At 35.8% G+C, this 26,272-nt stretch overlaps 1 protein-coding gene across 1 annotated transcript in view; it reads left to right on the forward strand.

Moving 5' to 3' along the window:
- Positions 1–8,223: 8,223 nt before the first annotated feature.
- Positions 8,224–26,272, forward strand: part of chl1a (cell adhesion molecule L1-like a) — a 39,584-nt gene continuing 21,535 nt past the window's right edge. Inside the window, exons 1-12 of the mRNA XM_053643188.1 lie at positions 8,224–8,566; positions 11,139–11,298; positions 13,625–13,733; positions 13,973–14,163; positions 14,270–14,392; positions 17,345–17,515; positions 18,260–18,289; positions 18,411–18,513; positions 18,665–18,846; positions 19,423–19,557; positions 23,318–23,458; positions 25,252–25,363. Of these exons, the coding sequence (XP_053499163.1) occupies positions 11,217–11,298; positions 13,625–13,733; positions 13,973–14,163; positions 14,270–14,392; positions 17,345–17,515; positions 18,260–18,289; positions 18,411–18,513; positions 18,665–18,846; positions 19,423–19,557; positions 23,318–23,458; positions 25,252–25,363 (1,379 nt within the window). The 5' untranslated portion in view covers positions 8,224–8,566; positions 11,139–11,216. The remainder of the gene's footprint in view (positions 8,567–11,138; positions 11,299–13,624; positions 13,734–13,972; positions 14,164–14,269; positions 14,393–17,344; positions 17,516–18,259; positions 18,290–18,410; positions 18,514–18,664; positions 18,847–19,422; positions 19,558–23,317; positions 23,459–25,251; positions 25,364–26,272) is intronic.

The raw sequence follows: 26,272 nt of genomic DNA on the forward strand, positions 1-26,272 counted from the left end.
TTTGTCACTCATGGGAGAAGCTTTATCCTTCATGAGCTCTGTATAAAGGAGAAAAGCAGTTATAGAGTGTCAAATGGTATGGAAAGATTTTCAGATGGCATGTGTTCTACAATTAGCATCAGGTGAGAAAAATTAATGTGCAAAGTATTTTTGCTGAAAAGCCTTGAGCGACTTTGGAATACACACATGCACGCATATGCACTCACACACACGCACGCACACACACACACACACGCACTCATACACACACACACACAGGCTGGAGTACAGCCTTGATATAAATATTAGGCAGTGCCGCTTTGCCGCTTTGATTTCATGTTATAAGAATGAGTCATAGGTGTTCAGTAGGTGAATGGTTAGATGCTGTTGAATATGTTGCTAAGGATTGGCCTATGTTTGTTTCTTTGTTCTTTTTAAAAAATAATTCTCTCTCTCTCTCTCTCTCTCTCTCTCTCTCTCGCTCTCTCTCTCTCTCTCTCTCTCACACACACACACACAATTATGATTTGATTCTTTTTTTTTTTTTTTAATATATTTCCTATCACCCCCCCCCCCCCCCCACACACACACACACACACACCCTGTCCTTCACTCTTGCCATGACCTAACACTCTGCAATCCTCTAGACCTGTTGTTAATGGTGCCTTTCACTGAGGCACACAGACTAGAACAAACACATTCATTCATGCAACAAAATGCTAATGTGGCTGAGCTACACCACATTTTCACCAGCTATTATGATTACACAGTCTAATTCCCCTTACAGAAAGTCATTATAATTTGTTGCTGAAAGATGGTGAATAGTCATCTGGCAATGGAAATGCTGTAAATACCATGATCTTAAGTTATTGTAACTTTTGAGGAGAATCAAGCTTTTTGTATAGCATTATATAAAATGATAATCATAGAAGAATTGAGCAGTAATAAGAGTAAGACTTAACACTTTTTGCAGAATTATATGTCAAAAATCATACCTTGCCCCTAGGAAACCCTGTAAGCCTTCGACTACTTGGGAAGATGACCATAAACTACAGTAAATTTCCAAATCATAAACAGTGATTTATTTTTCTGTTTATTATACAAATACAAAAATAGGACACAGCATTACATCTTTGTCTTGTGTGGGTATGGAAAATGTATTTCTAGGTCAACATGAGGACTATTGTAGGAGAGACAAAGAGCAGCATAATAGTAAAAAGGGTAGGGTGTGAATGAAGACATCATCAAGAGGTGTGGATAGGCGTGCTTCTGCAGTACCCAATCAGCCTGTCTCTTTCCTTTGAAAGACTGGATGTCTATGCAGTGCAGCGCAGTGACATTTTATTTACAGATTTCATATCAATATATTAGTTGTAGAAATGACAGGACTTGTAAAGTGGGTTTGAAAATCCCACTAAAACAGCAGAATTTAAGTGCCACACCCACTGTTGCTCCTCTCCATCCCTATTAATGCAGGAATGGTCATTTCTGACCTCCAGAACAAAAATTAATCAAGAACAAGGAAAAATTGGTTGATATCAGTTAAATTAGCAATGCACAAATGTTGTTAAGTTTAGTGCTTGTGCCTACATGAACATAGAGCCCACAATCAGAAACTCTTTATTCTTACTTGGCAAACTCGAGTATAATCTTGTCAAAGCAGAACAAGATAATTTAGCATACAATTCATGTACATACATCATGCAATAAATAATAAAACAGTATAGCAACAAATACAAAACTTGTGTCAAAATGGGATTGCTATGATAAGGAGAAAGGAAGTGGAATATTGCTCATTGTAAGGAACCAAGTATACTGCATAAATATCTAAAAACTTCTGAAATTAAAAACAAGTTCTGTAATTTAGCTATGATATCTTTATCTATGTTTTTTTCTGACTTGTTTTTTTACTTGTATCCTATGTGAACATGGGATTTGCAATAATGCCTCTTCCACTTCCACTTGGGGCTTTGTTGTAGCACGCATGAGAGAATAATAGGTGGCTCAGTGGGAATCATCAAGCAAGTACGGGCTAGAATGAAGTCTTACCCAAGACTCAATTTTGCTTATTTTTTAACCTTTCATTTAACCTTATCCTTATGTTTAAGAGATGTTTTCTTATCCAAGATTCTTCTCCATGCATTGCATTTAATTGGAAGCAAGGGCTCCAGGCACACAATTTCAGCTACAGCCACAGCCCCCCGTACACAGCAAAACTTTTAGTTACTACATATTACTGAAGCTTTTTATATATTTCTATCTGGTAGTAGTGGTAAATTTGTCAAATTGGCAAGCAAGCATGCTTAATTTCATCGATGTCTGGCCATCAGTCAACCTCGCTTTGACATTTTACATCGCTTTATGTTGCTTTATGCTGTCATGTGAATTGTAAAATTTGAGGTTTGAGAAGTGGCATAATTTTCTGTCCTTCTGTGATAAAATAGATCTAAATGTTTAAGTAGAGAGTTGCTTATGCTGCTGCTACCTACTGTGATTAAGCAAGAACTTAAGAGTTCTGACATAAAGTGATTTTCTGAATGACACGGTAGAGGAATTTAAGATGTTATCAGGTTCATGTCCCAAATATAGGAGTAATCCACAGAAAAGCTGCATTGGCTAAACTGAACTCTCTCTCTCTCTCTCTCTCTCTCTCTCTCTCTCTCTCTCTCTCTCTCTCTCTCTTTCCCCCATGTGCTATGAACTGATATACAATTTCTATGAATATGTAGTGAGTTTTAAAAGACTTATTTGAATAATCTGGACTGTGCTGTGTCAGAAATATTTAAGGAGGATGGTGTAGTAGCTCACAGTAGCCACGATCAGTGCTTTTTGTGTATTCATGTACTGTATATTGATTTCAATATGTTTAACATATTGAACATCTGTTCAACTGCTGGTCTTCTGTACATTTAATGTGCACTTAGTTTCCCAATGCCTAAGAAACTAAGTAGACATGTTTGCACCACATGAGCACTAAATCATTTAGTCTCAGAATTTTTTTAAGCATAAAAAAGGGTTAGTTATAATGACTTTTGAATTCTTGAGCATAAAAAAATGTCCTCAATTATGACATGCAATGTACATGCAGTGTAGCTGTTGCATTTTAATCTGATGACATTAGACAAACAGGAGATATAGTAATTAAAGTGTTTAGCCAGAGGATGATTTTCCTTATAAACTCTTAGCACTATCTTTAAAACATCAACAATATTTATAATCCATGTTGTCTATTTTGAAGATCATTTGAGCCCACGGTGTACTCTATTTAAATTTATATGCCTCTTTTTTCCACAGCCTATCTACCAGTACTGGTTTTACAGGTTCCAACTGTCAGTAGATTGTCAGCAGCTTGTTATATGGTAAGTGTGTTCAATTCTGGGAAATTTCATGGCTCTGTTCTTGCTTGTCTATGTTCACTACAGGATTAAACATTGGTGAGATATTGCGCAGGTGTCAGGGAGGGAGAAGCTGCTAAAGGTAAGAGTATTTTATGAACTTTCTGCAATGAAACTGTCTCCCTAACTCTAAAACGTATTTATTTTTTTTTTTTTTAATGTTCTTTTTATTTTGAAAATATATGTTACTTTCAGGTGTTATTTTTTGGTAAGGAGTATATGTTATGCTCACAAATTGATCCAGCTGCAAAAAGTGATGTTCTATCAATATACATTATAGATGTCAACAAATAGTGATATGTATAATATTTATTTTGGAGGATATAATATTAAAATTTACTTTTCCTGTTACCTGTTCTTTTGTGTTTGCATGCACATGGATGTTTGCACTTCTAAAGTATACATTCACATATTATTATTCCAGACAAACATCTGGGTTAGAACTCTCAGTGCATACTCCAAGCATAGCACTCATGAATAGTGTCATCCGTAGTGAAATTTTGCAGCTCTTGCGTGTACTGTGTCTTTAGGTTTAACACCATTAGCATTTGTGCGAATTGTAAAAACGTGTGCATGTGTGGGTGTGTGTTTGTTTATGAATGTGTGTCAGTGATTAAATGCTTATAGGGACACACAGAACTGCTGCATCTACAAATATGATCATGCCCTATACGTAGGTCTGGTTATGTATGCAGTATATGTTCGTACGTATAATGACTTTAAAAAATGCAGGTTAAATGCAGGTTTTAAAAAAGGACTGCCTGTTTTGGTGTGTTCTATAAATTCTTATTGGAGTGTACTTAGTGATTAGTTTAACCAGTTTGTTTGGATGTTTTAGCTTTGGCTATTTGTCTGTTGGCCTCTTGAATGTATCTTATTATCATCTTAAAGAACTATTCAACACGAACCATTATAAAGATTAGACATTTGCGTGCCTCACATACCACATGCTATAAATGTACTCTTGATAGTCTGGTTAAAATGTCATGCATCCATGGAAAGTTAATTGTATATTCTACATAAAATGTTCATAATTAGCAAATCTTTACAAGTGAGGTTTTATAGTGGGGTCAAAATTATGATTAACACAATACAAACAATCTTCTGACCTTACAAAGCAGCTGATAGTATTAAAAGTAGTTATATTGTGATATTTAACGCTCATATTATGTAATAAATGCCTAAACCATTAATATTTGACAGTATTACATTAACAAATACTAAAACCTATTCCACAGCAACCAAACTGAGAAACGATACAAGACAGTTGTTTGAGTACAAATGAACAAGATTGCCCACCTTCCACTGAAAGAAATGCAGGTGTTGCAATGACATTTTGAACTGTCCTCAATAACAATAGTTTGCAAGTTAAAGTATATATATATATATATATATATATATATATATATATATATATATATATATATATATATATATATATAATGTATATGCTTAGGGGCATACACTGTACCTGCTAGTTACTAAGAGCCAAGAAACATCACACAAAATGTTTATTCAAAGCCCATAAAATGAAAGCAGGTGTCTGCTTTTAATACTCCTCACTTTCTTTAGGACTCATGTCAAATCCTTTTTAACTGTTGAATCGTTTGTTTTATTATTTAACAAACTTGGCAAACATCATAGAACCTTATCTAACCTCTGCCTTATCTTTACACCAGTCCACAAATTTTCTATAAAGTCTATACTGGTGTCATAATTCAAGAATATGATTAGTATGATTATAGGGCTTAATCCCCCAAAATCCCAGGGTCTCTCAAGACCATAAATTACTGTAACTGCTATGTAATCAGCCTTTTTTTGTCACACAAACTTTGCTGTGTTTGTTTTTATACTTTGGAATGATAGCTCCGCATTCCCATGTTAATCCTCAGTGTTTATTAGGCATGTCAGGGCATCTAATCCACTTATTCTTTTTTAAATGCACCTCCTATCCATGAGAACAATTACATTTTCCACTCTAGGAAGCTGACTCACTTCAAGACTTCTAAAGAACAGACTGCTGTCATGAACAGACCCAAATTCTCTTCCTTTCAATTATTTGTGTAAATCTTAATACTCTATGACTCATGCCTCGTGGCTTTTTATTGTATAATAATGCAGTTATAATATAACTATATAAAAAAAACCTAAATACCTAATACCTGGGAGAACCCTTCAGCTTCCTGAACTGACATATTTTTGTCTCTTGCATGTACATCAATCTGGAATGAAGTACTAGCATTTTAAAGTCTGCTTACCCCCAAAAGTAAAAAGGGAGAAAATTAAATTTAAAGATTCAATTTTGACTTTACTAAAAGACACGAGTGCACTGATTGGCTAAAAGCTTTTACTGATTTAGTTTGTATTTAATTTGTATGTAGACATATAAAAAGGCAAATAAGATTTATAGATTATTATAAGTCATTATATTTGCATAATAAACTATTTTAATGCGAGTCCTTAATAGCTCTGTTGTCATTTCTGTGTTATCTCAGTCAACATTATCTGCTTTAATATTATCCTGAGATAATATCAGGCTATTGCAAAGGAACGCCCAGATTTGTATCTGCTTATGGAAAAACACAACATTGTAATATGATATACATTTTTCAATTAGTTACTTTCAGGTTAAAACAATCCAAGCTCAACCTCTGAAATATTACATCTAATAGAAACTGAAGCAAAGCAAGAACATAGAAGTTGTAAAAAATAACAGGTAGCATCCACAGGGGATATAAAAGTCTATGCACCCCTGTTAAAATTATTTGATTGAGTGAAATAAATCATGAAAAAAAAAAAAATGTTAAATCACCTTTTGCTTGTAATACAGCACTTAGTCATTTTGGGTAAGTGTTTACCAACTTAGCACATCTTGATTTGGCAATTTTATTCCACTCTTCATTGGAGCAGAAAAGCTCCAAATCTATCAAATTGATCTCCTGTGCACAGCCGTCCTCAAGTTATTCCAAAGGTTTTCGATAGGACTGGGCTCTGACTGGGCCATTTTAAAATGTTGATCTTCTTCTTCTTTTTCTTCCTCTACTTTTTTTTTTTCTTCTTCTTCTTCTTCTTCTTCTTCTTCTTCTAAAGTCACTCTTTTGTTGACTTGGATTTGAGCTTTGGGTCATTATCATTCTGGAACTTTTTCTTCATCTTTAGTTGTTTAACAGAGACCTGCAAGTTTTGCGTCAAAATAGATTGGTATTTACAGCTATCCATGATTCCCTCTATCTTGACTAGAGCCCCAGTCCCAGTTCAAAAGAAGCAGCCCCATAGCATGATGCTGCCACCACCATGCACCGTGTATGGTGTCCTTTGGGGGATAAGCAGTCCTATTTTTATGACAAACATATCTTTTAGAATTATACCCAAAAAGTTCTACCTTGGTCTCCTCAGACAATAATGGCCACATGTGATTATATGTATGTTTTGACAAAATGATTTTTATTTTTATTTTTGTGCGAAAGGGCCTCCATTTAGCCACCCTACCATGTAGTCCAAACATGTGAAGAATACAACAGATTTTTTCATGTGAAGGGAGTGAAACGTTGGTTGATGTACTTTGTTAAAGCCAGATATGCCTGCAGCTCTTTTAATGCTGCCATAAGTATCTTTGCAGCCTCCCTGATAAGTTTTCATTTTCTTTAGTCAATTTTAGACGGATATCCTTTCTTGGTAATGTCAGTGTAGTGCCCTGTTTTCTCCACTTGTTGCTGATGACATTCACAGGTGTTCCAGGTGCATATAAAGTTTTGGAAATTATTTAATACTCCTCTCCTGATTGAAACCTTTTGACAGTGAGATCCCATACATGCTTTGTACTGTAAGCTCTTTCTAAACCATGGCTACAGCAGTCGGATGAAACCAAAATGCCAAAAAAATCCTACAGAAACAGTTGATCTTTATTTGGGGTTTATCAGAATCACTTCATTGATGACAGGTGTATGATAATTACTTTTGAACATGATTTGGTATGTGATTGGTTCATTCTGAGCACACTCACATGCCATATTTAAACAGGTTGTGCACACTAATGCAATCAGGTCATTGTGCTTTTTTATTTTTTCTTTCCTAAAACATTTCTATTTGTATTTCACATGATTTTTGTTGATTACTATATTACATTTAAGGAGGGGAAAGATCAAAGATAAATCAGAGAGACAATTTTATCTTAGTTTCATTTTTACATAACATAAAACTGCACTTTTAACAGATATGTGCAGACTTTTTATATCCAGGGTGTATACAGTGTATTGTTTTAAGTAGAGCAGAACAGGATTTAGGCCGTAACACAATTTTAGGATTTTTCTAATCTCAAGAAATACTTCAAATCATCTACTTAGTAGAAATGTATAGTACCACGTGTTCAGCCATATGTGATATTAAAGTGTTCAAGTGCTCCTCACCTTTTTTGGAAATGGTTATCCTTCCACATACACAAAACAGGCATACTGTCTCTGGTACACTATATAAATCAATGAAACAAAATGGTTGAAAGGAAAACAAAACCTTGTAAAAACACATTAGTTGAAAAGCCACATGTGATCTCTATCAAACACAACCCATTTTAGATAAGCAATCATATCATTGGCAAAAAAAAAAAAGATTTGACAGTGTACATTGCTCATGTGTACTATCACAAAGCAGTAAGAGATTGTAGGCTTTATTGAGAATTTTTAACACTCTAATCCTAAAATGACTAATCAATGCACTACAACTCCAGCAATTCCATCTGCTTATTAACATATATGACAAAAAAGTCCTTGTATTACAACCATAATAGCTGGATTTTTTACATTCGACAGTCAGGACTTCCATCACTTCCTGTGCCATACCTTAATGACTTTTGAATAGCTCACGCTTTGCTGGAATGTTTGTCCTCCACATATTGAACTTTCTAGCCTAGGGAGAGGCTTTGCTTACACATGTCTACTGAGTGGCTATCCTTTAGTGCTTTGCTGAAGTAGTGAGGCATATCTGTGTGTGTGTGTGTGTGTGTGTGTAAGAGAGAGCGAGTGAGAGAGAGAGAAAGAGAGGGAGAGAGAGAGGGAGAGAGAGACAGACAGAGACGGTGAGAGAATGTGTGGCTTAGTGCAGCATGCTGAGAGCTTGGACAAGTATTTAATATATTTCCAACTATTTCAATTGTTGGGCTGATTTGTTGAGGATACTACATAGTGGGACTTGTTTAAGTAAGTAAAGACATTTCATTTGTTTGATTTACTGCAATCATGTATGAAGAGTTTAATGTACCTAGGACACACTCCAAGATCTCACCTTGCACATTTCCATTTGACATAATCGTGCAGTATCAGAAATTCAAAAATTCATTAATTGGTAGTAGGAACAGTTTAACAGTAAGTATTTGGTATTTGTTTTTGCATCTTGATGTAACTACTGAGTTTCATTAACACTGCCCTTTCATGCTTGTGAAAGTGTTACAAGTTAGTGTAGTCTCATTAATAGCTGAAGAAAAATGTGTTGCTGCTATCTGTACCATAATCACAACTGTAAATACTGTATGGTGAAATTAAAATTTCTTGGTTCTTCTCCCAAACATGGTGCTGTGAACAGCTTTGCTTAATGCTTAGATCTTACTTATATAAATATGCGTAGTCAAATAAGAAGTTAAAGGTACCAGTGTGAGGGAACTTTTAAGATGAATTATATAATAATGATTTGCTAACTAAGATGCAGAGTGGTCTGAATGAATATTTGCACCACCATTCGCCACTAAATGCTGGCAATGTTAAGAAGGCACAGTATGCAGTACCATTACTGGCTAATTTAGTATAGTATTTAGTTATACTTATCTTATTTTTATAGTGTAGCTTTGTACTTAGAGCTGGTGCAACAACTCAGTGCAGAGATTAATTTCTTTATTTCTTTAAATTAACAGCAGCTTTAGTTAAGTTGTATTTGAAAATGTATCTAAGCATTACGATTATGTTCAGACTATGGCAGGTAAAGGTGTCTTTTGATGGAGAAGGTACTTTGCATTTCACCATGTCAGTAGTTCTCAGTGTGTTATTGTTGTTGTATGTACCATGAGAACTCTCTGACACAGGTTTTGGGTAGGTGTTCTATGGTATATTTACTGAGTGTTCATCGGCTGGGGAAGTTTTTCGCTAAGTAAAATGTGATGGCCAAATCCCGTGGCTACAGTGTGGGGACTTTTATGTTATGGCCTGACAGCTGACATCAGAGTACCTTAAATTTGTGCCTTACGTGAAAGATGACAGAGCTTGAACCTGTAGGCCTGTGGTTATGCTCTAAACTAAACTTTTCTTGTCTCTGTGGTGGTACAGTTATGTTTTTTGTACAATTGTTGTGTAATTCTTCAGACTTCAAAGCACCTTTTGAAACTATATACAGCATGTGCTTGCACCAGATTCCTTAAAACCCCAACCAGCAATAGCACATTTCTTTCTTTCTCTCTTTCTTTCTTTCTTTTTTTTATTTATTGTTGTTGTTATTTGACATGGCTTGTGGTAGATGTCTTTTACTCCTATCTTTCACACGACAGTGAGGTAGTATGTCTGGAATGAGCCTTTGGCATGTTTACTACAGCTGGGAAACTACTGTCAATTGAAATTTATTCAGTTCTACTTATATGTTTCAATTATATTATATAATTATAACAATTATGTTTAAAGTGACCAATAACAGCACTTTGGACATGGATAATAGTTTAGTACACTATTAACATTCTTACTACACAGAGTGCTCTGTGTTTGACAGTTTAAACTTAGCCTTCTTTAAAATTCCAACAAAAAAGGGTGGCTGATATTGTAGTGAAAGCAAGTCCTTCTCTAGTGATCTGGAGATATAGAGAACATGTTCTGGTAACACTACTGGTCTGGTTAAAATACTGTTCCACAACTCATGAGTAACTATGTAAGAATTATGCAGGAACTAAACAGGAACTAATGAGTAGTTCTTCATTAACACATCATATTTCTATTAAGTAATAAGAACTACTAGTTAATCACTCAGTAAGTATGTTTGTAGAAGTTCAATATTACAGTAACTATGCAGTAATTACTGAGTTTTATACAGTAATTTCGAAGCCTTACATTTCTCCTGCAGAACTACTAGCAAACTATGGCTCTTTTTAAATAACTACTGATTAATTATGGATCACACTAGCATTAATTCCCAATAGCAAAGGCTTATCTTCCTCCTGAAGATCTACTACCTTAATATACCTCAACCTATACCAATATCTAAATGTCTAAACTGTAAATGTTTATTTGAGTTATTATTGGTCTCCTCAGAGGAGCTCAGGGTCAGAGTGTTCTTTTTATTTAGCCAGTCAAGGTCTAAAGAAAGAAATGGACAACAATAATCTGGACAACAATAATCTAAAAAAGTACAAGACTGTAATGTATCAATGAGTGACAGATATTCCCCATTAACATACTTTTAAAAAAAAATTGTAAATGACTTTCTTTTAAATAACAAAATGTAGTAATGAATAACCATGTTTAATGTAGTTCCACATGATTAACTCCTTAATACCAGCACAGTAACACTTTTCAGTTTCCATATGTTTCACTTTAAAATACTGTTCTACATCATCATTAACTACTCAAGAACAACACAGTAACACTTCAGTCATTAGCAATGAGTAACCCTGTGTTTCCCTGAGTTGAAGAACTCGTGTTCTTAGTTTATCTGATTTTTATGGAATTAGTCAACACCTACTGTACGTAGAAAAATTGATTTACTCTATGTTCTACTTTCATATTTCTCACCTTATAGATCTCTTTTCTCTAAAAGTCTGTAAAGTGTGTTGACTGAGAAGTTGGTGGAAATCAGTACCCACATCAGGTTGATGGGATGAGGGGACTCAGGGGCTTTGATGCTGGGCTCCTTTTCAACTTCTTTTCTATTGCCTTTAGCCTGCATGTACCTTATGAGGGTAAGTAGTCTGGCCATAAAATTCCTCAGTGGTTGTTTTGCTTATTTTTACTATATTTTATACAATATATTTTACTATAGAGGCATGATCATCTGTTACTGTGCAACCCAGTCCATAGAGGAAAAAAAAAACTGTTCATGTGTAAACCTATCTGCAGCACCTTCTATATGCACCAAACTTTCACTCTACTGTTCTGGGATCACATTCTGCACTTAACCACACCCACATCTCCACTACTCTATTTGAATAAGATCAATATGTAATAAATACATTTCCCTGACTTTTAAACATATTGAGTATAGCTCAGTTCATTGATAATTTAATGCTTTGCACAACATATGGCTTTGTAAGAGAAATCTCTTCCCCCCCCCCCCCCCGCCGGTATATAAAATGTATGCAATGACTGATTAAAAATAGCATTTGTTTCTAAAAATATGAAGACCTGGGCTCCCATGCCCTATTGTTAGGAGATTGCAAGTTTAAATGCCACATGACCATGCTCTTTGGGTGGGAGGGATGACATATTCTCTCTCACCTGTCCATTATAGCAACACTAGCCAATCAAGGGCATTTGTGAGCTCATGTATGTGGAAGAGGGCAGATAGCACTTTCCTCTGAGTGTGTTACACTACCTTGTGATGCAGCATGAGCAGCAATTCGAAAGCTGTAGTTGCATGGCTTCATGTGTTTGCCTTCACCCTCCCCTGTTGGTAGCTGTCATATGATAGGGGAGAGCTGGCTAGCAATTGACCAAAATGTCCTTTTGAAAGGTAAAGGGATACAGTACTCGCTTGTTTCTTCCCATAGAGTGCTTGCACTAGCTGCAAACATGAGCCATGGCAGATATTGTGAAAAAATAATAAGAATTAACTTAAATAATAATAATAATAATAATACATTTTTAAATAATGGCACAGCAGGTAGTTTTGCTGCCTCACAGCTCCAGGATCCCTGGTTTGGTCTTGAGCTTGGGTTACTGTCTGTGGGGTTCTGCATATTCTCCTTGCATTCGTGTGGGTTTCTTCTTGGTTCTTCAGCTTCATCCCAAACACATGCATGAAGAATTTGGTAAATGGTCTGCACTTATATAGCACTTTTTAAACTGTAGCGGCTCTACAAAGTGCTTTAGACTGTTTCTCATTCACCCATTCACACACACATTCACAATCCATGCACTAGCCTGCCATTGGGATCAACTTGGGGTTCAGTGTCTTGCCCAGGCACGGCATGTGGAGTCACGTGGGCCGGGAATCAATCCGCCAACACTACAAACTCTACCACCTGAGCCACAGCTACCCAAATTTGAGACATTTATAACAATTAGCAATATTTATAATTTTACAGTGTCTTGTTTATTCCATTCTGGAATAAATAAAAAATTATACATATCAAAAATTTCTATTTGATATGACTGAGATTCACAAAAGAGAACAGCTAAATAAGCAACTGAAATATTAAGGTGACTTGCAAGCCTGAGTCTCTGACTACCACTGAAAGGAGAAATCTAATTATATATGTCATGAAAAGAACTAAATTACTTATTAAGTGGGCTGTGCTCAATATGGTTAAAAACAAGATATATTTAAAGTAAATTTATTATATATGAATCTTATCCATAGTGGATATGTGGGCATGGTTAAATTACTTTGTGCAGAATGTTGATATTCTTTGTATATACAGTATATAGAATATATAATATATTGATAGTTGTTGTATATAAGGTTCAATAAGTTTGATGTGAATATTTATCTATGAGACTCGGATGTACTGTGAATATACACATTGAACACAGTCCTTCTCAGAGTCTGTCTAGTCATACAAAAACAAGGTACTACCTACTTAACTAAGGAGAGATCCATATACCAGAAACATGTTGGGAAGATGACATCAAGGCTAATACATAGATTTTAAATGGTTGTTAAAAAGCTGAAATAATTGGAGTAAATAAAGTGTAGCCTGTGGCTTGTATAATACAAAAAATTCCAGGTTGCTTCTGCTTCTGTGCACATGCATTTCCCATACCCAGTGGAGCAAAGCTCTCTATATCTGCACATGTATCAGTGTAAGAATCTGCAAAATATCATCTGAATATGTTCTGCCAATGTCATTACCAAGAAAATGAAAGTTTTAAAAGACTTATGTGAATTAGTGCAGTGTATTATTTATGTGCTAATAAACCTGAGATCACGATATGGAAGATTTGGGTTAATCAGTTCAAGATGTGACTGTCCCATTTATATTAATTAGTTCAACAGATACTATAATAGATAATGTCTTAACGTCTGACTACAACTTAGCTTTTTTCAACTTTAATTTTTTTCTGCAGTGGAGCAGCCACCAACAATCACAGCTCAATCTGTAAGATCTATTGTTGCTGTGGCATTTGATGATGATTTCACTTTGACATGTGAAGCTACAGGGAATCCAAAACCAGTGTGAGTTAGACCAGCATGTGACTGACTGATGGTGTAGTCTTTTATCTGTGCTTTTATAAATAGTAAATATGGTCTGGGTTCATGTTAAATGAGAGATATTTATAATTTCCTTCCCTATTTTACATTTAACAGATATTATATTCATACAGTTTATGAGGGGATACATGGGATATTTACATTTATGCAAATGAGGTTGGTTGAGTAAGTCTATTTTTTGTTCTGAATTTTGGATTTAATAGGTTTTACTGGACTAAAAATGGCCTGAACTTTAACCCACATAATGAGTCAAGACTCAAAATCTTTGAAAACAGTGGAAGTTTTGTTATTCCAAACAACAAATACCTTGCAGAATATCAGGGTAAATATAGATGCTATGCATCCAATAAACTGGGAGTTGCAGTGTCAGAGGAAACCAATTTCATTGTACCTAGTAAGTTATTTTCCAGAATTAACAGTGTTGTTGCTCATTAGATGATATGTATTGGTGATAGGACTTGATCAGCATTTCTTTGTGTTTTATTGCACTTGTTGCAAAGCTCCACCAAAGTTTCCAAAAGAAATTGTAGAGCCAGCAGTGGTTAAAGAGGGAGATCCAGTCGTCCTGGAATGTAACCCACCAAAAGGCATTCCACCTTGCTTTCTCTACTGGATGACTATTGGTAAGTATTTTTTTTTAAGCTGATGAGTTCCAGTGCTAATGGATCATTGTCTTTAGCTTTTAGTTTTTAGCTTGTAGGATCAGGTGGTGAAATGATCATACGCAGTTTGCTAGCCAGATTATGTACAGTGCCCTTCTACAGTTCCCCTTATTAGCACCTTTCAAAAAATGGGCAAAAATTAGGAATTTAAAACATTTTTGTAATTAATTAATTAATTAAAATTTTTTACTTTTTTACTTTTAAGACTTGTGTGAATATCTGATGATGTTTTAGGTCATATTTATGCAAATATATAGAAAATTCTAAAGGGTTCACAAAGTTTCAAGCACCACTGTTTGTAAGCCACAATTAAAATTTTCACTCAAACAAAAGCTGATCGAATGTTCTTTGTTTTAACAAAAATCATTAACCCTCCTTTTATGTTGGAAAAAAGAAGTTACATCCATTACGCTATGGGTCAAAATGACTTCCACAGTTTAAATACACATAAATACAGCAAAGAACAGCTATTATTATGGCTTGTCCAAGACAAACCACAAGAAGACATATTTGCATATAAGTTCATGACCCTAAATGAGGAAAGTCAAAAAAATTTCTAAGAGAAAAAGAGAGATTAACCAGTATTTCAGACATCTCAAATGCAGAAATGGGACCCATAACATAATAGGACGGTTAAAATAACAGTGTATTCTCTAAAACATATGTGCCAAAATGAATGACATGGCTAATGACTATTTTAAATAAATGTAAACAAATAGTCTTTCTTGAGAACTATTGTTGTTCAGTTGTTCTCAGTTCCCAGGAACTCTGCTGTTGTTTTTACCTTTGGGGTATAAGTATGACGTGTACACATACTGAATCCCTTTGTATCCAGTACCATGGCAAAATGTTTGTTATGGTTTGTTGGCTGGTGCTTCAGGGCTCTTGTGAAGTTTGATAACATCATGTGTAGGACTAAAATATGAAATGATATTATCTTAGTCCCCTGCTCTCCTATGACCAAGGACGGAAATAGGTGAAGCCAAAGGTTAAATGTGTGTTTTAGCTTTATGATTTAAATATCTGACTCCAATACATTTAATTAATTATCTGACTCCAATTCATAACTGTTAACTTAATGTAACAGATTCCAAAGAATAATCGTTTAGTTATTGAAAGTAATAAATGGGTATATTGTACAAAAGACAACTACGTGAAACACAGAAAGTAAAAACAAAGAGAACTTACAGAGTCAGTGGGTAGAGTTGTGGGTATAGGATGCTTGAAGATAAATGCATCTCTTCCCATTGTAAAATGCATTCCCTTTTATACCCCTGAACCTTTTTTGAAATGTATAATGACCAGAGTATAAAATGGAAGAGGCACAATGTGTTCAATGGCAGAGTGCACCCCCAGTTGGGTAGCTCACCCTTAAGTGTTATATGTAAATAGGTTTGTGATACTGAGTCTTTGGAACAATAGGAAAAGGTCTCCCATGTAGACCAGGTGCCCTCAGTGTGTGTGTGTGTGTGTGTGTGTGTGTGTGTGTGTGTGTGTGTGTGTGTGTGTGTGGAAAGAACAATCACACATTGCAAAATATAAAACTGTATACTGTAAATGTTATTTCCTAAACTTGTGATAGTTATGAGGTCACCACATGAAATATGGATTAGACTGATACCAAACATGCCCTGAGGAATATTTTAGTTAAGCATAGTTTAGATGACCATGTTTAGTTCACATGGTGTCCCTGACCCACATCCCTGATGACTTTTTAACCTTAATAAAATTACTGCCATAGTTTATAATTCTACACCACATGAAGTGTGCTAAGCACCTGGATATTTCACCCCAAAAATTTTCCCACAAATAACACAAAAATGGTCAAAGAAACACAAAATCACTGTTTTGCAATGATGACCTAGGTGTTTGGATTTTAACCCTACTGAAAACCTCTCAGATGTCTTTCATAAGTCTAAAAATGTAAAGGTGCTTACTGTAAAATGTTGCACGGGTACAGTAAGTGAACCAAGACCTCTCTACAAGTGTATCTTGTTAAGATGTTACAAGGTTGGAGATTCAGTGCTATTATTCTCTCCAAGGCAGCATTTTTATTTATTTATTTATTTATTTTGTATAAAATTGCATTGCTTAAAAGAAAACTTTTTTGTTGGGCTCCGACATGGCACAGCAGAAAAACATTGCTTTAACGTTGTGAGATTGAGAGGTTGAATCCTGATGATGCTACTCCTGTCCATAGATGGCAGCCAAGGAAGCAAAATTGGCCGTGCTTACACTGAGGTTGGCTTATGCTCTCTCCCCTGTAAATAACAGCAGTGCTAGCCAATAGCAGGCCTCTGTGAACTCATGTATATGGAAAAGGGTAGATAGTGCTTTCCTCCATGGGTATGACAATGCTTTTGCTGCAGTTAAAAATTGCATTTGTCAGGCTTTATGTGTCTTTAAGGAAGCATGTGCTAGCATTCTAGCTAGCCTTTACCCTTCTCAGTTGATAGGCTATGTATGATAGGGGTGAGCTGACTGGTGTGTACAGGTAACTAAATTGGAGAAAATGGGTGAAGGCTGCTCATGCAGTCTCATGAGGTGTTGAAACATACTCAGAGGAATGTGCTATCTGCCACCTTCTGCATGCATGAGCTCAGAGCCCATGATTGGATAGTGTCACTGTGGTTGATAGGGGCGAGAGAGTATGCCAGTTTTGTTCTCTTGGACTACCAGCCGCAGAAGGCTGCGGCATTGTCGGGATTTTAATTCTCACAATCTCAATAGGGTGAATACTTTTCTGTTGCTCCACTGGGGAGTCCAATGTGTCAATTATTGTATGTGATATTGTTTTTATATAATTTTTGCTCATTTTCATAAAGGTTGCATAAGCTTTCATAAAGGACATTGTATACTGCATCATAAGATCAGCTTTTTTCCGCATAACTATCTTCTTGGTACTGTTTGCAGATCTTCAACACATTGAACAGGATGAGCGAGTGTCCATGGGCTTGAATGGGAACCTGTACTTTTCAAACGTGCTAGACAAAGACAGCCGTAGCGACTACTGCTGTTATGCTTCTTTCCCAAAGATTCGCACCATCGTCCAGAAAACTGCCATGGCTATTGTGGTCATGTCCTGTATGTCACATCCTCTACTTTACCTGTCCACTGAAATGTCCAGTTCCAGGTGTCTGAGCCCACAACCAAAAACTGTTTCATAAAATATTTTTTAAAAAATCTGATTTCATAGAAGTAAATCTCTAATTCAGGAGTAGATTATTTGAATCTGAGGCAAGCCATTTGCTCATGTTTTGTCATGTGATGGAATGGGCAGACAGATGCAAATGCAGGTAGAGGAGTTTATTGAGATTGCAAACAAATTCAAAATGTAGGCAATAATCAGATCCAGAAAACAGGCAATGATCGGCGATCAACAAACAGAATATCAGAGGCAAGACAATATCAAAAAACACTAGGCAAAACTGGGTCAAGAACAGAAACATGAGCAGAGAGATAAACAGGCTTGGTATCATCACAAACACAAGGAATGGAGTGTTTACTTTGCAAGCAGTGAGTGTAATGAAAGTCCTTTTATAGTGTGGCTGTGATTGTGGTGTGTATTGGATGCAGATGTATGTGATTAAAATTAATATGAGAGTGGATGTGTCAATGTGTGAGTGTTCTCGGAATTGCAGTCCGTGGCTGCCATGTTTCTAGGCTGCAATGCAGGCTGGGATGTGAGTTCATGGCGTGAGTAGACCTAACAATGTGAAACCGATTTTGATAGTGGATTCAGACATGTGGCCCCAACTGATGATATTGATGCATTTGTTTGTCTGCAGTTCTGTAAGAAAATACTTGATATTCCCCTTTTCCTTCCAGCAAACTCAACTGGTGAAACAGATGTCACAAGTGAGTCAATCATCTTTCAAATTTGCATTTGTAGTTTTTCAAATGTTTGACAAAGTTATTGATTATCAGATTACCCAATTTTACTTTGAGTTACAGTATCATTTGGAATTTGCATTCTCAGTTTCGGAAAGAAAACCAAATCTTCTGGTGCCCTCTGGCGATCTGTCCCAAACATATCTGGTGCAAGGACAGGATCTCGAGATTGAGTGTATTGCAGAGGGATTGTAAGTTTGTGTTCCTGTTGTATAATATTAGTTATCTCTATCAAATCATTCTAACAGTGTTGTTGTTAATTCGTTTTTCTATAAAATACAGAAATGTGAGAGCTGCATGTTGGATGATCCGCAGTATTTTAATATGTACTCTTTCTGTTAGCCCCACACCAATGACAGAATGGACCAAGATCGGAGGGAAGTTGCCAAAACGCACCAACATGAAGAACCATGGAAAATGTTTGGTTATAACAAACGTCACTGAGGAAGACGGTGGAAAATACATGTGCAAGGCAAAGAATTCTGCTGGTGAAGCAGTTCATTTCTTCAACATTACAGTAGAAGGTTTGAATTTATTTAGTTTATTAATGAAATGAGTTTAGGATCTTAACCCTTGTGTTCTGCTTACTAACAAGAATATTGCATTGATTCTCTTGACCATAAATGTAAAGGTTTATTTTAAAATATCGACTGTCTTTTATATGATTATTCATATGAACAATATCTATAGAAAAAGACTTACAAAACCCCTTTAAATATTACCATATCCTCCTGTATGCACAAGTGTGGAAATAAAATGAGATGGCAGGAGAAAATATGATCCCTTTGACCTGTCATTTCATAATACTTTTATTTATATAAAATAAAAAAATTCAGTTGTGATCTGTCTAATCACATAGGTTAAATGATGATAAAATATTTTTTTATATTTTTCCACGTTGGGGAAAATTTCAAATGGACCCCAATATGGACATGAGGGTTAAATTACAATTTAATAATTCCCTGCTGTTCCTAGTAAAGTTAATTGAATTACCACTATAACTCACAACTACAGTTTTCAAGCAAGCTTATTGAACTACACAAGAAGGAAAATATTGCTCTAATCTGGACATTTTCATAATCACTATCCTGTTTTCCTAGAGCCACCACACTGGGTGCAAGAGCCAATAAAAAGTCAAGTAGTGGCAATTGGATCAGATGTACACATAAAATGCCATGCCTCCGGAAATCCACCACCCACAATCACCTGGATGAGGAATGGTGAACCGCTCCAAAGTAAGGAAACTCAACACATACTCAAAAACACACAGAAAACAGGCAAAATGACTCATACCATACTGAAATGTTATCTGTCTCACAATGCTGATTATAAAATGAATGAGTACTATAAATTACAGTAAAAAAAAATGATCCAATTATATTTGAAATCACATAGATTTACTGAAAACGAGCTGGACGTTTACCACTGTGTATTTCTTTTTTGCATGCAAAACCAAAAAAAAATAAAATACAACAAACTGAACCCCAAGCTCTAACCTTCATTGTTTTCTTTTGTATTGACGTGTAAATTCCTAAATTTTTGTGTTTCTGGGTCCTACTGAATCACTTTTCTCATTGAGGATGCCATTATTTATGGAATTTTATTCACTTCACAAGAGAAGTTGTGGTGGTGTGTTGGTAATTCACAGTTAATCTGGTCCACACACTGGACTGGACAGATTGCAAGCAGAAATGTCTTGTTGATGAAAGTGGTCAGAGAAGAATGGCCAGCTTGCTTTGAGCTGACATGAAGGCTACAATAATAAAAAATAAAAATAAAAAACATGCTTTACTATGCTGAGCAGAATAACATCTCAGAATGCACAACACATTAAACCTAAGGGCAGATGGGCTACAATAGCAACAGCTACAGGTCCTGCAGTCAAAAATAGGAATCTGAGGTTACACTGGGCACAGAATGACTGGACAGTTCAAGATTGGAAAGGTGTCGCCAGGGTTGATGAATCTTGATATTTGCAGCAACATGCAGATGGTGGGGTGAGAATTTGGAATGAGCAGCATGAATCCATGGACAGTTCAAAATGTTGGTGGTGGTCTCTTGTGGGGAATGGTTTCTTGGCACACAGTGGGCCCCTTAATACCACTTGAGCAACATTTCAATGCCATAGCCTATTTAAGTATTGTTGCTTACTACGTGCATCCCTTTATGGCCATAATTTACCTATCTTATAATGGCTACTTCCATGTCACAAAGCAAAAGTCATCTTAAACTGGTTCAATGAACATGACTGTTACATCCATCATGAAGAATTCACTTTCAAGCCAACAGGGTGCACCCTGCCATGTATTTTGGTCATCTTCTTCTGTTATTGTATTAATTCCTATTCATTTTCTCCTTTGATTGGACTCCTTATATAAGTTTGGTGTTTTCCCCCCTACTTACATAGTTTCTTTTATTTTGCTTTACTTGACTTCATGTCATGTTCATGTTTTGCTCCCAGTTCCGGTCCTGCTAATTTTATTATTCTGCCTTGGTTTGTTTGATTTGCATCCATTCTCAATTTTATGAGAATGACAGTAATGTCAGTGTACTTCACTGGCCTCTGTCTTGCTAGCACACCTGAAATAGCAGAATTCTGGAACTTGGGCTCCGACTCCTTTAATCACATTTAATCACAAAGTAGGGATGCACCAAAATGAAAATTCTTGGCCAAAGCCGAAACCGAATATAATGAAAAACTTGGCTGAAAGCCGAAGGCCAAAACCGAACACGTTTTTTTTTTTCCGCATTTTTTCCATTTATTTTGCCATTATAAATTAAATAGTCAAAATGTGGTTTTTACAATTTTGTCTTGCTTTTCAAAGAAAAAAATCAATTACAAAAACTACAATTTCAAAATATTTATTTAACACTGAACATTTTTTTTTCATTCCAGCAGGCATAGGCTACCAACAAGGCACAATATAATTTTAAATAAATAAATGAGTAAAATAAAAATATTTTGATGTGGTCATCTTTGAGCCCCCCTTGAATAGCCTATGTTAGGTTGACTTCTGAAAGAATGTAACACTCTGTAGCCTACAACAAAAAAGAGCATTAAAAAGTGTATTAACAAGAGTGCAAAAAATGGTTCTATTCGGTTATATACGGCTGATTATATTGGGGATATATATACCGCTCGCATCCCTGTACACCTCGCGGAGTATTATAGTAGATATAGTATAGTTAGATACGTTGTTAATGTTATGGTCCTTGATAGATTTAGTTAGTTTAAACTATAGATTAGTTCATTTAGTCCCTTTGCCTGTCTTGACTACGTTTTTTGGATTACGATTTGGATTTGTCTGCCTGCCCTTAAATAAATACGTCTTTACCTGCTTCCGTACTACACTCCCTTACGTCTCGCGACGTGACAGAATATTCCGGAACAGAAACAAAAAAGTAAACATCCGAAGAGCACGTGCGTCGTGCACGTAGCTCGTGCATGCGAGGTCGTGACATTCACGCGTCTCACTCTGGTTGCTAGGCTATTTGGTCGCATCATCAAACACGCCATTGTTCGGTCAAATTTATTCGGCCTAACAGAAAATACTTTTTTTTTTTTTTTTGCTATTTTCGGCCGAATAATTTCGGTTGCCGAACATTCGGTGCATCCCTATCACAAAGCATCACAAAGCATCACAAAGTAACTGTAATTTGGGTGGGGTTCAATTTTTCCTTTTAGTACCATTCCATGAGGGTCATTAGGATCATTCTGTGTCTGAACTCATCCCTTAGATCTATCCGCAAAGGATGGCTTTACTGGGAGCATTAAGCTGCACATGACATAGCCCTGAGATTTAATTCAAGCACTGGAGCACACATTATTAGTGCACAGGCCCCTCCATCACAACAAGGTATTGATCCACAAAGTGGTATCTGTTGACTATGGCTAAAGAATACTGCTCAAACACAGAAGTGTGGAGTAAATAGTGGGAGAAAATGTACATAGGAGATGAGAGACAGAAATAATGGAAAAGCATGGATTAAAAGTAGCAAGATTGAGATTCATATGGCAAATGTGATTGGATAAACAGGATCATCACTTTGAGACTCTTTAGATGACAATTTCATATTGGGCTGTATTCATAGTTGAATTAAATGTGCACGGTGAGGATTTAATATGGAAATTATAAACATTGGTGGCGCACAATGGCTAAGTGGTTAGCACGGTCGCCTCACACGTCGGGGGTTCGATTCCTGCCGCAGCCCTGTGTGTGTGGAGTTTGTATGCTTGGGGGGTTTTTGTTTGGCGTTTGTATGCTGCGGGGGTTTCCTCCAGCTACTCCGGTTTCCTCCCCCAGTCCAAAGACATGTATGGTAGACTGTTTGGCCTGTCCAAAGTGTCTGTAGTGTATGAATGGGTGTGTGAATGTGTATGTGAGTGTGCCCTGCGATGGATGGGTATGTGAGTGTACCCTGCCTTGTGCCCAATGCTCCCTGGGATAGGCTCCAGGTTCCCCGTGACCCAGTAGAATAAGCGGTATAGAAGATGGATGGATTATAAACTCCTGTATTCAGACATACAGTAATTACAGACTTTTCACAGAATTAACCAAGAACCTTTGCATGTAGGGTGAGTGTTTGACTAAAGCAGAGGCTTGTCTCAGTTACATGCAATTCTGACCTTGAACTTAAGCAAATGTTTCTTGCGTGATATCAACTTCTTGTGTGATATTGCAGTATTAACTGCAGTGCCACTGTCTGACAGTATGATCTAATCACAATTCGTCAAGCTGGCATGTATGCTTAGGGCACTGTAAATGTATTTAAAAAATAAAACTCTGGAATGCCATTTGGCACTATTAATTGATTCATTAGTTTATGTGGTGTTTGTCTCTTTATATTACATCAAGTGCTTAATAATAATCAATGCTAGACCCTGATATATGGTGGGATGTACAGGTACATAGACATATTAAAATGTATTAACTTTGTTTATGCAAACCACTTTATTTTTAAGAACTGACCACAACAATCTTTTTTCTTTTTCAGCATTCCCCTCATCCCATATCAGAGTGCTACATGACACATTAATTCTTTACGGAGCACAACAAAATAACAGTGCAGTATATCAGTGTGAGGTCTCCAACAAACATGGTACTTTACTGAGCAATGCCAACATCATGGTTATGAGTAAGTAACCTGTATTACACTAGTTGAGTATAGAACTGAATTATAATTTTGTAAGTCTCTCTGTATAACACTTCCCATTTTCATGACCCAGAAAGTTTACCCAAGTTTACCATCTACCCAACCGATAACTTCTGGCACTCTGCTGAAGCTCTACTGCGTGATTATTTATGTTCAGGATCAGAATTTTTTTATTTGCCAAGAACCTAACATACATGGAATTCCTGTTGGTGCCATGTCGCATAAATTAAATGGAACATTAACAGACCCTATAACAATTACAATACAATATAACACTGACACTAAAGCAATATAGTACAGAAAGAAAGCCAGAAATGCAGTGCATGGAATGCCACATAAATTCTGACAAAGAACTCATGCAATGGATGTAATATTAGATGAGTACCTGATAATTACAAGAATGTCTCAATTAAAACATTTATAATGCAAAAAAAAAAAAAGATTTTTATCAGTGTTGGGGAAGCTACTTTGAAACTGTAGCTTTTCAAGCTACAAGCTACTCGTAGTTTGAAGTAGTTAAACTACAGTCAAGCTACCCTTTTAAAAAAGTAGTTTGCTATACTACGAGTCACTAACATAAAGTAACTACATTGAAGCTACTTAAATGGGCAACATTTTTATGTCCTGATTTTGAATCAGCTTGTGAATAATTGTGTATAATTCTACATGAAGAAATTAAACACAATTAATAAATAATTCAGAACAATTATGAATTTATAATTTGTAAATTAGGCTACTTATCAATTTAGCATGACAATCGCGTTCACCTGTATGTGCATCCTTATATTTGTGCTTGAACTCTGGGATTTTGTATTATAATCCAAAGTATTGGACGAAATATTTTAATCTTTGGTTTGCAAAGATTATATATAAAGGTGTAAGATTTATTATTTGATTCCTTAAGGCAGATGACATTCAATAATAATAAAAAAAACATAGGTAATTGGTTTTCTCATTATCGGAATCAGTTGCTACCTCCCACTCGATGAGTGTGTCAAACCTGAATATTTGATACTTCTGATAGGCTAAGAACAATACATGCAACAATAAAGTGTTATTATTATTATTAGTAGTAGTAGTATTAATAATAATAATAATAATAATAATAACAGTAATAATAACAATAATACTACTGCTATTATTATTATTATTATTATTATTATTATTATTATTATTATTATTATGTTGATGTTGTTAGTTTTTTACCACAGATTAATTAATTAATCATGGAAAAAAAAATAAATAAATAAGCAAAGCTAGGAATTTTTTCTCTTGCTGCTCCCTTAAACAAGATGTTGAGAAATACACCAAAAAGTTTATAAAGGCATTGTAAAAGTAATCCGCTCTCGCGATACAATGGGCCCCGGAAGTGCTGCTTTTTACAGCAGAGCAAGAGGGACGGGACGCTATACACAAACTGAGTCACCTAGAACAATCTTTGTAACAAAGTTATGTGCAGATTTTGACATAGAGGAGGACTTGCATTTTTTTGTCCACTCTCTCATCAAGTAGTAGAGGGACATACAAGCACAAACACAGAGTTGGAGACAAAAAAAGGAAACACAAGGAAATGGGAAAAAACTGGACACTTGGCTAAGACCATGACAAGAACTTACTTACTTAGTGTGTGTGCATGTACCATTAATTTACACTTCTTGTTTGTTGTTTGCTTGAATGACTGCATCTTATGTGGGTCAAGTTAAATGGGCTATATGTTACCTCTAATGTTTTTTTTTTTTTTTATAAATGATTAAGTTGATCTGGTTTCTTCTTAGATCTTCCTCCTTTCATCCTGACACAGAATTCTATAAATTATGGTGCTGTGTGTGGGAAGAGTGTCATCATGGACTGCAAAGTGTTCAGTTCTCCACCTGCTGATATCCACTGGTCAGTTCTATATTATTTTAGAAATGTTCATTTATTCTTTTGTCTGTTCATATGCCTATTCTTTTAAATTATTCATGTTTAGTGGATGATTGACCAACAAAGACAAGTCAGGGCAGAGGTGACTGGTAAATGATTTTTACCAGTCAGTTGGAGTATCTTCATATCAGATTTTTCACTAACAGAAGTATAACTTTCAAAAGTCACCAGTTGCTCTCATGATTGAGAGATAAGTACACATAAAATTGGAGAGAGCGAAGGGAGAAGATATGAGAGAAGCAGGGTGAGCCAGACAGTGTTGTCAGCTCTGACCTTAGTGTGTTGTAACCATAGTGCCTGAACAGTCTATAGTGTGGTGTGATTGTGATTAGGAACAGGTGTGTCAGATTAGTCCTCAGGAGAAAGTGCCGTGTGTTACATTGGGAGTTGTAGTCGTCGGCCATGTTTGTAGTTTGAGGTGCATTCTGGGAAATGGAGTCGCTAGTTTGCCATGACATGACAAGTAGTAAATGGAAACAAATTCAATGTTTGGCGTGACAAAAAAAAAAAAAAAATAGTAGTCTCCGGTACAATTTGTGCAGTTTTGTAAGAAAATGAGCTGGAAAACTAATGTTTGTGAATTGAAAATGTTTTTTTTTTTTTTTTTTTGTACTGATCGCTAATATTGAAATCATAAAATAAAAAATCTATAACAAAGTTTATACTAAAAAAAATAGGGTGCCTAAAACTTCTGCACAGTACTGTGTATATATATTTATGCATGCGTGTGTTTGTGCCCATGATAGTCTCAGATTCCTATTCTTGGCTGACAGGAGTGGAACCCAATGTGGTCTTCTGCTGTTGTAGCCCAACTACCTTAAGGTTTAATGTTTTGTGTATGTTGAGATGCTTTTCTGCTGACCACAGTAAAGA

This window comes from Ictalurus furcatus, chromosome 15, assembly GCF_023375685.1.
Source record: "Ictalurus furcatus strain D&B chromosome 15, Billie_1.0, whole genome shotgun sequence".
In the NCBI taxonomy this organism is placed as follows: Eukaryota; Metazoa; Chordata; class Actinopteri; order Siluriformes; family Ictaluridae; genus Ictalurus; species Ictalurus furcatus.